This window comes from Cucurbita maxima, unplaced genomic scaffold (genome assembly GCF_002738345.1).
Source record: "Cucurbita maxima cultivar Rimu unplaced genomic scaffold, Cmax_1.0 Cma_Scf00025, whole genome shotgun sequence".
NCBI classification, from domain to species: domain Eukaryota; kingdom Viridiplantae; phylum Streptophyta; class Magnoliopsida; order Cucurbitales; family Cucurbitaceae; genus Cucurbita; species Cucurbita maxima.
The window spans coordinates 2,094,243-2,108,277 of NW_019272041.1; the positions used below are offsets into that span (position 1 = coordinate 2,094,243).

At 32.1% G+C, this 14,035-nt stretch overlaps 1 protein-coding gene and 1 long non-coding RNA gene across 6 annotated transcripts in view; both read left to right on the forward strand.

Moving 5' to 3' along the window:
- Nucleotides 1-220: 220 nt before the first annotated feature.
- Nucleotides 221-3,894, forward strand: LOC111498429 (probable transcription factor KAN2). Its single transcript, XM_023149678.1, has 6 exons — nt 221-1,047; nt 1,500-1,576; nt 2,395-2,437; nt 2,533-2,740; nt 3,083-3,146; nt 3,672-3,894. The coding sequence occupies exons 1-6, from the start codon at nt 435-437 to the stop codon at nt 3,795-3,797; spliced, it is 1,131 nt and encodes a 376-aa protein (XP_023005446.1). The 5' UTR covers nt 221-434; the 3' UTR covers nt 3,798-3,894.
- Nucleotides 3,895-11,737: 7,843 nt separating this feature from the next.
- LOC111498551 overlaps nt 11,738-14,035 on the forward strand; it is a 4,639-nt gene continuing 2,341 nt past the window's right edge. For 2 of the 5 annotated variants that reach the window (XR_002720795.1, XR_002720794.1), the window contains exons 1-4: nt 11,740-11,988; nt 12,774-13,240; nt 13,358-13,427; nt 13,594-13,654. This is a non-coding gene — a long non-coding RNA (uncharacterized LOC111498551). Of the gene's footprint in view, nt 11,989-12,773; nt 13,241-13,357; nt 13,428-13,593; nt 13,655-14,035 lie in introns of all 5 variants that reach the window. The other 3 variants (XR_002720797.1, XR_002720796.1, XR_002720793.1) reach the window with 3 other exon arrangements.

A 14,035-nucleotide genomic window follows, 5' to 3' on the forward strand; every position in this document is an offset into this window, starting at 1 on the left:
TCTCTCTCTCTCTCTCTCTCTCTCTCTCTCTCTCTCTCTCTCTCTCTCTCTCTCTCTCTCTCTCTCTCTCTCTCTCTCTCTCTCTCTCTCTCTCTCTCTCTCTCTCTCTCTCTCTCTCTCTCTCTCTCTCTCTCTCTCTCTCTCTCTCTCTCTCTCTCTCTCTCTCTCTCTCTCTCTCTCTCTCTCTCTCTCTCTCTCTCTCTCTCTCTCTCTCTCTCTCTCTCTCTCTCTCTCTCTCTCTCTCTCTCTCTCTCTCTCTCTCTCTCTCTCTCTCTCTCTCTCTCAAATTTGTGCAACTACTCTCTTAAATTTGATCAAACCCCATCTCCAAACAAAGCCAGAAATCTCATTCTCTCTCATCATCTCTCTCTCTCTCTCGTCCAAAATCTTAGGTTTAAGAAGAAGGAGAGGAGGAAGAAGAAGAAGAAGAAAAAATGGAGCTTTTTCCAGCTCAACCAGATTTGTCTCTTCAAATAAGCCCTCCAAATTCCTCAACAAATTCAAAGCCCTCTTCCAATGGAGGCTGGAGAAGGCAACACCCCATTTCTTCTATGCCTTCTCAAAACCCTTTAGATTTGGTCTCTTGGAACAATAAATTGCCTTCTACTAACCCTTCTTCTTCTTCTTCTTCTAATTTTGACCCTTCTCCTCTTCTTTCTAACCCTAATTCCTCTTCCGATTTCCTCCACCGTCATTTCCCCACCGCTACCACTGCGAATGGTGACGGCGCTGGAACTGGTGGGCTCTTCCACCGCCATCTCCATGATCTTCACCATCAAGGACTTGGATTCTTGAGACCCATTAGGGGAATTCCGGTTTATCAAAACTCTCCTTCTCCTTCCTCTTCCTCGTCCTTTTCGTACCCGATATTTGGTGGCGGTGGTAACGGTGGCAGTGGCGGTCAGTTTAATTATAACGCCGCTCATCGATCAAGGTTCTTGGGGAGGTTTCCGACTAAACGGAACGTCCGAGCGCCGAGAATGCGGTGGACCACCACTCTACATGCTCGTTTTGTTCATGCTGTTAAGCTTTTGGGTGGCCATGAAAGTGAGCAAAACCTCTCTCTCTCTCTCTCTCTCTCTCTCTCTCTCTAAATTTTCTTTTATTTTTCTCTCAATTTTTTCTTCAATCTCTCTTGCTTTGGCTTTAGGAGATGAGATTGAAAAACCCCATATTTTAAAAATCAATTTTTTCCCATTCTTCTCTCTCCTCTCTCTCATTCTCTCTCTAAAAAGCTTGCAAATTTCATTCCAATCTAAGTTTTTTCTTCCAATTTCTCTATGTTGGAGATGAGATTAAACAAACCCATATTTTATTTTTTTTCATTCTCCACTCTCTCTCTCTAAAAATTAAAAAATAAAAATAAAAACTCTTGCTTCGGCTTGTAGAAGATGAGATTGAAAAAACCCAATTTTTTATCTTTAAATCTCTCAACTATTTTCCTCCTTTTGTATTGGAAACATTTTTCTAATTTTTCCGATGTGGGATTTGATCAATAGGAGCAACACCAAAATCAGTTCTTGAGCTTATGGATGTCAAAGATCTAACCTTGGCTCATGTCAAGTCCCATTTGCAGGTATCAATCTTCTCTTTCTCTCTCTAAAAAAATGGTTAAAAAAAAAATCATTTTCTTTAATTAAAACAAAGAAAGTCAATCTCCTTAGATTCATATGTTCTTGGAGTGTGTTTTTTTTCCAACAAACAACGTTGAAATAATTAGCTGTAAGCTGTGGTAGGTGACAAGCTGGTAAGATTATCAACAAGTTCTGCATTATTGTACTTGAAAAACAAAACCCTAAAAGTATTTATAAGAGAGTCTTGGGGTGTTAATTAATAATATCTCAAACTTCAAGGGGCTTAATAAATAAGTTGCAGAGATAAGGGACTCTGCTGCAATACTTACTTTCTTTTATTTTTTTTGGGGTCTCATTAGATCTGTTATGGGCTTTTTCTGCCCTTTTCTGCAACCTAATCACCAGCTTTTTTCGCTTAGGATATTGAACCATACTCCAAAGTAAGAGAGAGATTCAAACAAAAAAAAAAAAAAAAGATTTTGTTTGAGAAAAATTAAGAAAAGAATATAATTTTTTAATACGCTCGTGAATTTCTAGTACTACTCGAGTATCTATTCCCTTCGTTTTACGGTTGGAGTATTCGAACCTCTAATCTTTCAGTTTGTTGATATTAGTCAATTGAGCTATACTCTAGTTGATTTTAGTGAACTTGATGTTGTTTTTAAGCGATACGGACAATAAATGAGCTCGGTGATTAGTAATCGTTATATACGAAATGGGTTTTCGAGATCGAGAGAGAAAAGTAAATAGAATTTTGATAGTGGTCCGAAAAAGTACGAAAAGACTATCATTTCTCAAACTTGATCTTTTCTTTTTGCAGATGTATAGAACTGTGAAGACCACTGACAGAGCAGCTTCTTCGGGTAAAAACTATTAAATTTTACAATTTCGGAGATTGTAAATTATGAGAGTTAAAGTTTTGGAATTGATATGAGATTTGGTTATGATTTAAATGTAGGAAATTCCGATGTTTACGATCAAAATGGGTCATCTGGAGATACGACAAATGAAGACATAACGTACGAAAACGAGAAGTCGTCGAGAATTAGGTCGAGTGCTCCAACTACTAATGATGAGCATGGATATCGACAAACCGTGGGAGACGAACAAGATCATCATCATCATCCTCACAAGGACTTCTATTCTCTATGGAGCAATTCTTCGAGGTAAATCACAATCCCTTCTCCACCTTCTCGAGAAATTATTTGAAGGGTTAGAAGAATTTGATTGACGATTTTATACTGTTGGAAGTACGAGAAAAGTGAAGAATAGTATTTTTTCGATACATTCGTTTCGTAGTCGTAAAGTTACAGAAAAGAAAAACGCTTTTGATGTAAAAAAAAAACGAGAATTTTAGTGCAAAAAAGACTTCTTTCAACCCTTTATTAATTCTCAAAGCTTTTTCAATGGAATATTTTCAAAATTTTATTTAAGATAATGCTTTTTTTTTCTTTTTTTCTTTTTTAATATAATTTATTTATTTATTTATTATTATTATTTTGTGGCAGAGAAGCTTTGCTCCAAGGCACAAAAAATCATTCCTTTGAAAACCAACCCTCTCAGCATGATCAGGTACTCTTTTTTTTTCTGATTCCAAAAATAAAAAAAAAAAAAAATTGCCTTTTTTGGAAGCTTTTTTCTTCTTTATAATGAAATTTACTCATAATTTAGCAAAATTAAACCCTACCCATTTCTTATAATTCATCCTAACATAGATTTATCAATTCAAAATCGAAACTTTTCATTACCCGTCTTAGTTTATTAACAATTTTTTAGAAAACAAACGAAAAAAATTGTCCCCAAATGAACGAAATCATCATCAAACAGGTCTAGGTTTTAGCGTTGTTCTTCTACGACACAAATAGACCGATATGATTTTTGGAGAATGGTAAAATGTACTTGAATTTTGAACATTTTTGCAAGCTTTTGGTATAGTTGTACAAAAGCAAACCCTTTAGTTTTTTTTTTTTTTTCCCCATATTTTCAATGGTAATAGTACTCGATTATTCCCTGAATCAAATGTCCTTTGATTCCGAATTGCACAGTCCACAAACTATATACTATTTTTTTTAATTATTCTTGTTTATTTTCCATTAGAGTTATTTGGAAGCGAAATGTTCGAGCCACGAAAGAACATCAGATGGAAGCTCATTGACAAATCTTTCAGCTGGAACAAGTCCCGAAAAGCCAAATTTGGAGTTCACGTTAGGACGATCGATTTGAAATTATTCAAAAAAATGTAAAAAAATATATAAAAAAATCATAATTTTATTTTATTTTTCTCTTTTTTGGGTCGTATTTGATTAATAATTTATGAGAAGAGGGAAAAAAGAAAGTGAAAAACAAAGGGGAAGGAAAAGGAAAAGCAAAAAAAGAGAGAGGAAAAAGACAAAGACAAAGGGAGACAAGAAAGACAGAAAGCAATCAAAAGTAGAAAACGGTGAGAGAAAAAAAAAACATGTTTTTTTTTTTTTTTTTTTTTTTTTTTTTTTTTTTTTTTTTTTTTTTTTTTTTTTTTTTTTTTTTTTTTTTTTTTTTTTTTTTTTTTTTTTTTTTTTTTTTTTTTTTTTTTTTTTTTTTTTTTTTGCCCATCAAGCTTAGCTAACTTAGCTATTATTATTATTATTAGATAATTAAAAAAAAAATATATTCCCTTATGTAAATACATGAAAATTATATTCCCTTAGGTAGAGAGAGAAAAGGAGGAGGAGGAGGAGAGAGAGAAGAAACATTGGTAATTGTAATGAAAATCTCTTTGCATTTAAAGAACATTTTTTAATGATATCTTTAGCCATTCCACTTTTGTCATGCATGCATTATCGTTGGAGAAAGGTGTGAGAAAACTAGTGTGATTGACAATAAACGAGAGTAGTATCGTCTATACTGTACGGTATAGACACGATATAGACAGATTTCTCAACAGGGTTTTTATTAAAATCGAGAGATTTCAATCTTCTTCATTGGTGTACATATGGATATGTACGAGAAAATTTCTAGTACTACTGTGCATCATTCTTAAAAGAAACTGACCTGATTGACAATAAATTAGAGTAGTGTCTTCTATATTATAGAATATAGATAGATTACTCAACAGGGTTTTTGTTGAAATCGAGAGATTTCAATTTCTCATTCACGGGTGTTTGGATATGTACGTCAAAACTTCTAGTACTACCATGGATCATTCTATACTATGTAATATAGACGAATTTTTCAACAGGGTTTCCATTAGAATTGAGAGACGTCAAGTTCTTATTCACTATTATACACCTAGCTAGGTACGAGAAAATTTATAATACCGCTCATACTACTGTAGTATAGAAATTTTTTTAATTGGGCGTCCACCGATCGAGATGAGTTCGAAAGATATAGAGCTCTCTCGCTCTCAAATGGTGCCAAAGGTTGTTGGCAAAGGGCTAGTTGGAAAAGAGAGATTGAATGTCTTTATCAAAATGATTACTTTAGTGATTGCACTTTAGATATGGGAATAGATAAAAGGCTCAAAATGCCACATTTACTTTTGTCACTTTTTCAAAAAGAATGGTTCTCAATTCTAGCTTTGAATACCATTTCACCAACAAAGGGAAGCTTCTCTCAAAGTGGGAACATAAACCCTAATCCTTTTTATATTAATTTCATCCTACCCATCATTCTTTTTAGACCAACTCGAACCCGAAGTTTTAAACTGGTTGGGTCGGTGGCTTGAACAACTCGAATAGAGTTCAAAATAGAGAGTTTGGTTGAATTGGGTTGTCGAGTTGGGCTCGGTAGTCTGTGTTGGTTGGATTTTCATATCATATGAACATTCCGAATTAATATACTTAACGAGTCAGTTTTGTACAACAACTTTTAGTAATAATTGAAATAGGTTAGTTATGAGTAGATTTTGATTGAACTTTCGATCTAAAAAAGAAACTCGTCAATGATTTAGGTACGAAAATGGGAGAATAAAGAGCGTTTGAACATGGAATATGATGTATTGATGTGAAGAAAATCAAATATGAGAAGACAATCTCTCGTGGGGGTCAAGAACTTACACCATATTTGTTCATATTTCAACATAGACATCAAGTAAAAATGACATAGCTTTCACAACCCTTCTCTTTATCGAGATTCTATGCTCTCACTTTTTCTTTCTTTAATTATTGTACTATTGTTTTCACTTTTCATGAGACAACCTTAATTTCTTCAAAAATATGTTTATAAGAACGGTTAATTTTAGGTTAAAAATATTTAAATTGTTTCTGAACTTTTAATTTTGTGTCTAATAAATTCGTGACATTTATTTTGTTCTTGAGCTTAGATCAACCCAAAAGATCAAGCTGATGAATTATGGTAAATTTAATTATATTAACATTCTCCTGTCCTCACGTGTGGGCTTGAAACGCTGTAAAAACCAATATTGATTGAAGAGGAAATTATATTTCGATCCCCCATCGGTTAGGGAGGAGAACGAAACATTATTTATAAGGCTGTGGAAACATCTCTCTAGTAGATACGTTTTAAAAACTTTGAAAGAAAGCCCGATAGGGAAAGCCAAAAGAGGACAATAGTTGCTAGCGCTGGGCTTGGACTGTTACTAATGGTATCAAAGTTACACATAGGGTAATGTGTTAGCGAGGAGGCTGAGTGTGTCAGCAAGGACATGGGCAGTGTGTTAGCAAGGACTCTGGTTCCTGAAGGAGGTGGATTGGAGTCCCATATCGATTGAAAAAGGGAACGAGTCGAGGATGCTGGAGTCCCAAAAGGTGGTGGATCGTAAGAACCCACATCGATTAGAGAGATAAACGAAACATTTTTTATAATGAGATTTTTTTGCGAAAAAACAATATAACATAAATAAAAACTTGCATAAAAGATCCAAACTTATCGTTATCATATCATTTCATAAACATTATCTTAATTACATCATTAAAAAAATATATTCTTCTTACGAATAGAAAAATTATTTCAAACCAATGGTCTTAATCGCATTAAATCTACTTGTACATACGCACGTGTCGTCGTGTCATTTATTTAATTTCGTCCTAATTATAATTAGTATAAAATATAATTATATTTGATAAAAAAAAAAAAAAACACGTGCCTCTTAATTCCTAATTTCCACATTAAAAGCAAAAATAAATGGATTATTAAATTATTTGTCTAATTATACCGACAAATATCCTTAGAAATCCCAAAACATATACTTTTGGTTCTTTGCATTACAATAATTTTATTAAATGAGAAGTAATAATTTATTATGATGAAAAATATATTTTAAAAATTTGATAAAATATATTAAGAAAAAGAAATAATAAATAATTTAAAATTTAAAATAAATAAATATTGGGAAAATAATGATAATGACATAACATAGTTCTCATTTATTTCACAAAAAGGAAATTGTACATTAAAAAAATAAAAAGAAAATGAAAGGAGAGGAAAGCATACATCCAAAAAGTGAAAATTGCAGCTTTACTTTTTATTGTTTTAATGCTGACAAAAGTCTAAGAGAATTTATTATTTCATTTAATGAAAATATTCAACAATAAAAAATTATTTTACTATTTATTTATTTCTTTCTAAATTAAATTTTAATTTTATATATATATATATATATATATATATATATATATATATATTTTGCACGTAAGGTTTGAAAAGTAGTTAGCATTAAAAGCAAAAAAATAAAAAAAAAATAAAAAGTTTTGGCATTTGCTTTGTTATAATCTCTCACTTTTTTTATTTAAAAAGAATAAATAATAATAAAATTATAAAAATACCCCATTTTATATATTGAAAAAAAAGTTAAATTTATAATTTAATAATATATTATTTATTTAATGTAATTTTAAAAAAAGTTAAAAAGGGAATTTGGAGAATAGAGCAGACAAGAACTGACAATTGTAAAAAAGCCTAGAACTACGATTAAATTAAAAATAAGGAGCCAAATTTTACACACCCACCAAAGCGACGTCGTACAGACGGCAGAAGCAGCGTCATCTTCCGTATAGCATGCACAATTATTTATTTATTTATTTATTTGTTTATTTATTTTTACAGCTTTCAGAATTACCTTTTTACCAGCAACACCCACGTCAGTCAATAACATTCATTCGCAGAAGAGAATGTCAAATTATTTAACTATCATTATATTTTCGTTTTGGGGCCCACTATCTTTACACGTGGCTTAATTCCAATGCCTCGATTCCTTCCCTGTAGTCCCTGCCTACCGTCAGATCTGAGAAAGCGACGTGTGCTACTGAACCCTACCGTCCTTGATTTCACCCAATTCCACATCCTTGTGAAAGTCTCGAGAATTCTTTTTTTTTTTTTTTTTTCTTTTTTTCCTTTTGCATGTAATTATAAATTATTAAAGAATCATTGCGTAACTTCTAGTGGTATGAAACTTTTGTGCAACTTCTTTTCTCTATATATATTATTTAATTATTTAATTCATATTCGTGGAACTAAAAAATATTTTAATTAAAAAAATACGATTATTTTAATAGGAATATTTTTATTAATAGAATCTAATTCACCATTCGCCTCTTTGTGGACCCAGCGTACTCACTAACACACTGCTTAGTTTCTGGCTCTAATACCATTGGTAACAGTTCAACTTATCGTTAGAAGATATTGTCTTTTATGACCCGTTATGTATCGTTGTTAGCCTCATTATTTTTAAAACGTGTCTATTAGAGAAAAATTTTCACACTCTTATAAAGAATGTTTCATTCCCCTCTCTAACCAATATGGGATTTCACCGTTCACCACGTAACCTAAAAAAAATCCTTAAACGCTAATTCAGCTACCTACGTCTAGTATTTTATCTGTTTATTATCGATCACTCGTTCAAATTCTCAAGATTCCACACACAAAAAAAATAAGAATGCACGTGAGATCTCACAATTCACCTATTTGAGGACCTAGCGTCCTCGCTACCACATCGTTCAATGTCTAGCTCTGATACCAATTATAACAGTTCAAACCTACTGCTATAAGGTATTATTCTCTATGACCCGTTATATATCGTCGTTAGCCTCATGATTTTTAAAACGTGTCTATTAGGGAGAGGTTTCCACACTTTTATAAACAATATTTCATTCCCCTCTCCAACCAATGTAGGATTTCACAGTCCATCACTGAACTTGTAATGTAACCTAAAAAACATCCTTAAACGCTAACTCAGCTAGCTACGTCTATTATTTTATCTATTTATTATCGATCACTCGTTCAAATTACCACAAATTGCTCATTTTTTTTATTAATTTAATTATTGTGAGGTGTAGAATGAATTATCAACCTTCGTGATAGTGATTAATGTATTGTCTATTAATCAATATTCGGGATAGTGTGTATCAGTTAAATTGTACATACCTAAAATGACAATTGGGTGAACTCGATGTCTGATAACGACTCGACACAAAAGATGACAACAAAAGCATTTTATCACCTTATGATAAAATTTTGGTTGGACCATCGAGTTGAATATGATATTTTGTCGACCAATTTCATTCCTTCAATAATGCACATACCTCGATACGTCTAAAAGAATTATTTAAAAAAAATGATAATTATGAATATATCAATAATTTTTGGTTTGTCTCACAAGTATATATATTTATTGTAATAATTACAAATTTCTCAATTATATACTTCTTTTAGAATTTATTGTATTGACCACTTAAAACGCGACACACGCTAATCATAAAATAATTTAAGTTTGACTAAAAAAAATTAAACTAATTTAATATATAGTTTTTAAATTTTATCTTGTGTAAAATTTTCTACATAAATATTTTTTTAAGACCTTCAATAAATAAATAAATAAATATATATATTAATTAGAGAAATAGATAATGAAAAAAAAAAACATAAAAAGGACAAATTAAAAAAAAAAAAAAAAGGAGAAAAAAAGTTTATTTTGTAAAATTCTTACAATAAAACACAACGCATTATAAGGCGATATTCTCGCGAGGGCCAAGGGGATAATTATTATTCCCCGTGGTGACATAAAAAGAGAGATGATTAAAAAAAAAAGGAAAAAGAAAAAAGAAATGCACACACGCTTTCAAATCCGTCGCACGTGTGAAGGTGACATCTCAAAAAGAGCCGCAGTGGCTAAGCGACACGGTCAAAGACACAGCGTCCAGCGTCACCGCCAATCACCGTTTAGAACGCTAAAAGAAAAAAAGAATTAAAAAATACAGCGAAACAATCGAGGCGCTTTATTTATTTATTTATTTATTATCATATCGAAATCATTTTGTAATCCATTGCTTTATGATTGACGCCTCGCTGACCGCTCTGTCACTCTAGCACCAGTGTCGCTCCTTTGTCTTTTCCCCCCTTTTCTTTCGGGCAGCTCGGGCACTCCAAACCCTACCACACCCTCTGATTGCGACCATTCCTTCTTAGTCCTGTCCTTTCGGGCAGTCATTTCCTTTTCTGCCCGGCATTCAAGGCGGGCTATTTATAATTTATTTCTCTATTTATTTCCTCCATTTTTTAATTTTTTAAAATATATTTAAAATTACAATAGATATACACATCTTTCTTTTATTTCTTCCTTGCCCCAAACATTCTTCCTATTTCACTTCTAGCCCTTCCAGTACGAGCGACAACAAAATTAAATCAAATCAAATACAAGTTAAAACCATTATTTTTTTTTTCTATACTTCAAATATAAAAAAAGACTCAATTAAAGTGTTCGGGTTTCTCACATCATTTATTCAATTTTATTTATTTTTAATAAAAATTTTATTTATTTATTTTCAAATATTTTTCTTTCATTAGTTTTAAATATATATTAGAAAGAGGGACCAAATTGAAAATAGGAAAATGAAGAGGGGTGGAGTGGGGAAGGAAAAATATGTTGTCAGAACCTGTGACACTCTGACACTGACATAGAATTTTAATAAATAATAAAAAAAAGGTTTAATTTATTTTATTTTATTTTATTTTATTTATGTGTAATAAAATGATGCAAAGTCTGCAGTGAATCATTCATTCATAATGAGTAGCTTTTTGGAAATGCATAGTATAAAAAGAGATGTAAGGATGTGACATGTGCTGAATTGTATATATTATCTCATTGGGACCCACCTTGTTTTTTTTTTTTTTTTTAAATAATTTTTATTGAATTTATTAAAAAAATATATATATGTAGAAAAAAACGTCGGTTCGAGTTATATCATTTTTTATTTAATCAAATTTTATCATAATTTATATTTTCTCGGGCTATGGTTCAATAGATACAACAATCTCTGTTATCATACGTCGTTATCCAATTATATGTTTTTTTTTATTAATAGAAATACATTTTTTTTTTTCTGAAAAAAATAAAAATATTAAGTGATAGATAATCCACATTAAAGGAACTATGGACCAACTTTGACATTCAATAAAATGCCAAGCCTTATGGGCCATGCCCATTTGTGCCAAAAATTACTTTAATAAATTTAATAAAAAATGTAAATAAAAATAAAAATTCAAACTTTCTTCCAAGAAATGATAGCCCATCACGTGACACATAGAAAGTTGCATTGCAAACTAACCCTTTTAAGCTTTAAAGTTGCATGCTTTTGAGCTAACCCATGTTTACTGTCGATTTGAGCACTTCACCGAACTATTCAATTGGTAGTAGAGACAAGCGGTGTGTACAAAGTGCAGGGACGTAATCGACGCGAGCTAATGACTCACGCTTACTAGGAATTTCCCGTCAAAGACTAAGAATTGTTTCGTCTCGTAATCTTGACTCTAAAAAGATACTAGAATTGAAATAGGTAGCTCAAATAGACGATTTCTAATTTCTTGATTTGGATGAAAAGAAAAACTCGAGCAAGAAGCTTGAAGCTACTTGGGATGAAAATATCATATCAGATCTTCTATTGGGAGCGAGCGATAAGAAAAAAAAAAACAAAAACTATTTTTTCAAAGATTTTTTTTTTTTCATATAAAAAAATTACTATAAAATTAAAAAAGAAAGGAAGAATTGTAAGATTTAGAAAAAAAAAAAAAACAAAAAAACAAAACAAATGACCCATTAGTGATGAAGAATATATTTGGGCCTATTTTTGGTGAAAACTGGACTGGGCCTGAAAAGGCGTATTTGGCCCATAGTATAAATACCAAGTTTTGGGCTTTATTTTAGGGAGCCCAATATCGAATTCAAAAGACTCCGGGAACGGATGGCCGATCCCGCCTTCTGCAATCTACTTATCCAATTGTTAGGTTCTTTCAGCGCGAAGGTCTAATGGCTTCAACGAGGTTTGCCTGTGCTCAAACCCTATCGAAAACCTCGAATTCTCTTCTCCGATCTTCTCTTTTAGCCCTAATGGCGTCGAATTCGCTTCCAACTTCTCGTTTAGGTTACCGTTTTACTCGCAACTGCTCCTCCAGCACCGCTCCAGTTCGCACTTTGGATTATGAGGTACTTCTTCTTAGATGGTTTGTGTTTTTTGTGATGCAAACTTAGGACTGATCTGATATTTCAGGATTTTTTAATGGAAGTGTTTATTGGAAGACATTTTCGCATTGCCTTCCGAAAGCGAGAAGGATTACATCTGAACTGACTATTGTTGGGATTTATGACTCAAAGAGGAATTTGATTCTTGCTATCTTTAGTAATGATGTATTTGATTGACATACGTCGAGGAACTAGAGAATAGAGAGCCAAAGTTTTGTGTGCGGATGTATCGTGGAAGGTGTAATGAAAATTTGTGCGTTGTATGATGTGTCGTCTGAGATAGGTAAATTGTTTATTGGCGATGTACAATCTTTGGAACAAACTGGTTTGTTTATCTTGTAATTCCATTTCTTCTTTATCCTTTTTCAAATTTGATAAAGGTTGGTTGATCGTATATTTCATTATAGTTTTAGAGTATCATTTCCTATTTGATCCCTTTAAATTCCATATTTGAAGTTGCGATCGGATCTATTCATTAAAAAGAATGATTCAATTCATTTCTTATATACCCATAGGTGTTATATTGGATTTGAATATTGGATTTGAATAAGATTTTGGATCAATCTCTATTGATTGATTGCCTCCATTATCTTGTTATCTTGTGCTAGCATCATGACCACCTAGATTAGCTTAAGAAACGGAAGGAAAAATTATAGTTGTTGTTTTGGGAGCATGTGTAGTTGGAATTACTTTTTATTTCGCTCACCAGTCTTTTATCCCCCCTACTTACTGGATGAAGTTTCATGTAGTTCACCAATGGTTCTTCTGAAGTGGAACTGAGATAACAACTTGGGACACAAGAAATTGGTAGTTCAAAAGATGTTTTTGTGGATGCAAATCAAGCCTCGTTGATAATTAAAGTACAATGCTTGGGATCGACTATTACTTTTCTGGAAACGAAACAACAATTTGAGAAAATAAAACCTGCAGAAACTATATGGTTTTCCATTGTTATGGTACATAGCCTCCTACAAATAGTATGAGTCTTAATGTCTAAACATGACATTTCTATGATGAACAGGTATATTGATGAAGATCAAGTAGTTATAAATTCAAAGAAGCATGATCCAGACGTGAAATGGCCCAACATTTTAGAGTCTTGGTAATCCCTTATAGGAGGATCTACGCAGCTTCCAAAAGGAACATCGATGAATTTGATAGGGGATTCAACAGATATTAACCAAAAAGTTGGGCAGGAACTCGAAGTTGGGCTAGGGTATGGCGTGTATTTTCTCTATTTTTGGTCATTTTCATTATCCAATGTTCAAAGTTGATAGTGATCGTCACGTCAATTGCTAGTTTATTTGAAATTACGGATTCTCTCCCTTTCCAGGCAATGTCTATCGACTGAATTGTGGCCTTGAAACGTAGCAACTCAAACAAGGCAAACATTTTAGCGCCAGGTAGGACCTACTTCATGTTATCTTAAGCAAGATAAACATGAACTTTCATTTTTCATTTTTCAATTATTAACTTCGAAAACTACGAGAAATTTATGCCCTTCTGAAATTGTTCCTACTAATTTTGTAAAACTTGCTTCTGAGGAATTTTTACTGGCATGATTCTCAGGTATACTCCATCGAGTAGAAAAGAATTGCGGAAACATTTTCCAAACTGATCGTTGATTCATGTGAGTACTATTTACCCTGAACATGCTTTAATGCCACTAATCACTGCCAGGGTCTTAGAAACTTTTTCCCTTTTCACAATAATCACCTTCCAGAGTTTTTCTTGGCAGGTAACTGATTCCTTTGACTACTAACAATTTGATAATTTGGTTTTTATTGATTCTGAGGTCAGAATGTTACATACCTGTTTCTATGTTTCTCATCTTTTAAAAAGATGTTATGTACCTGCTTCTATGTTTATATCTTTCTATTACATAAAAGATCCCCACTTTTGGTATTAGAAAATAGAGGGTAATCACAAAAAAAAAAAAAAAAAAAAAAAAAAAAAAAAAAAAAAAAAAAAAAAAAAAAAAAAAAAAAAAAAAAAAAAAAAAAAAAAAAAA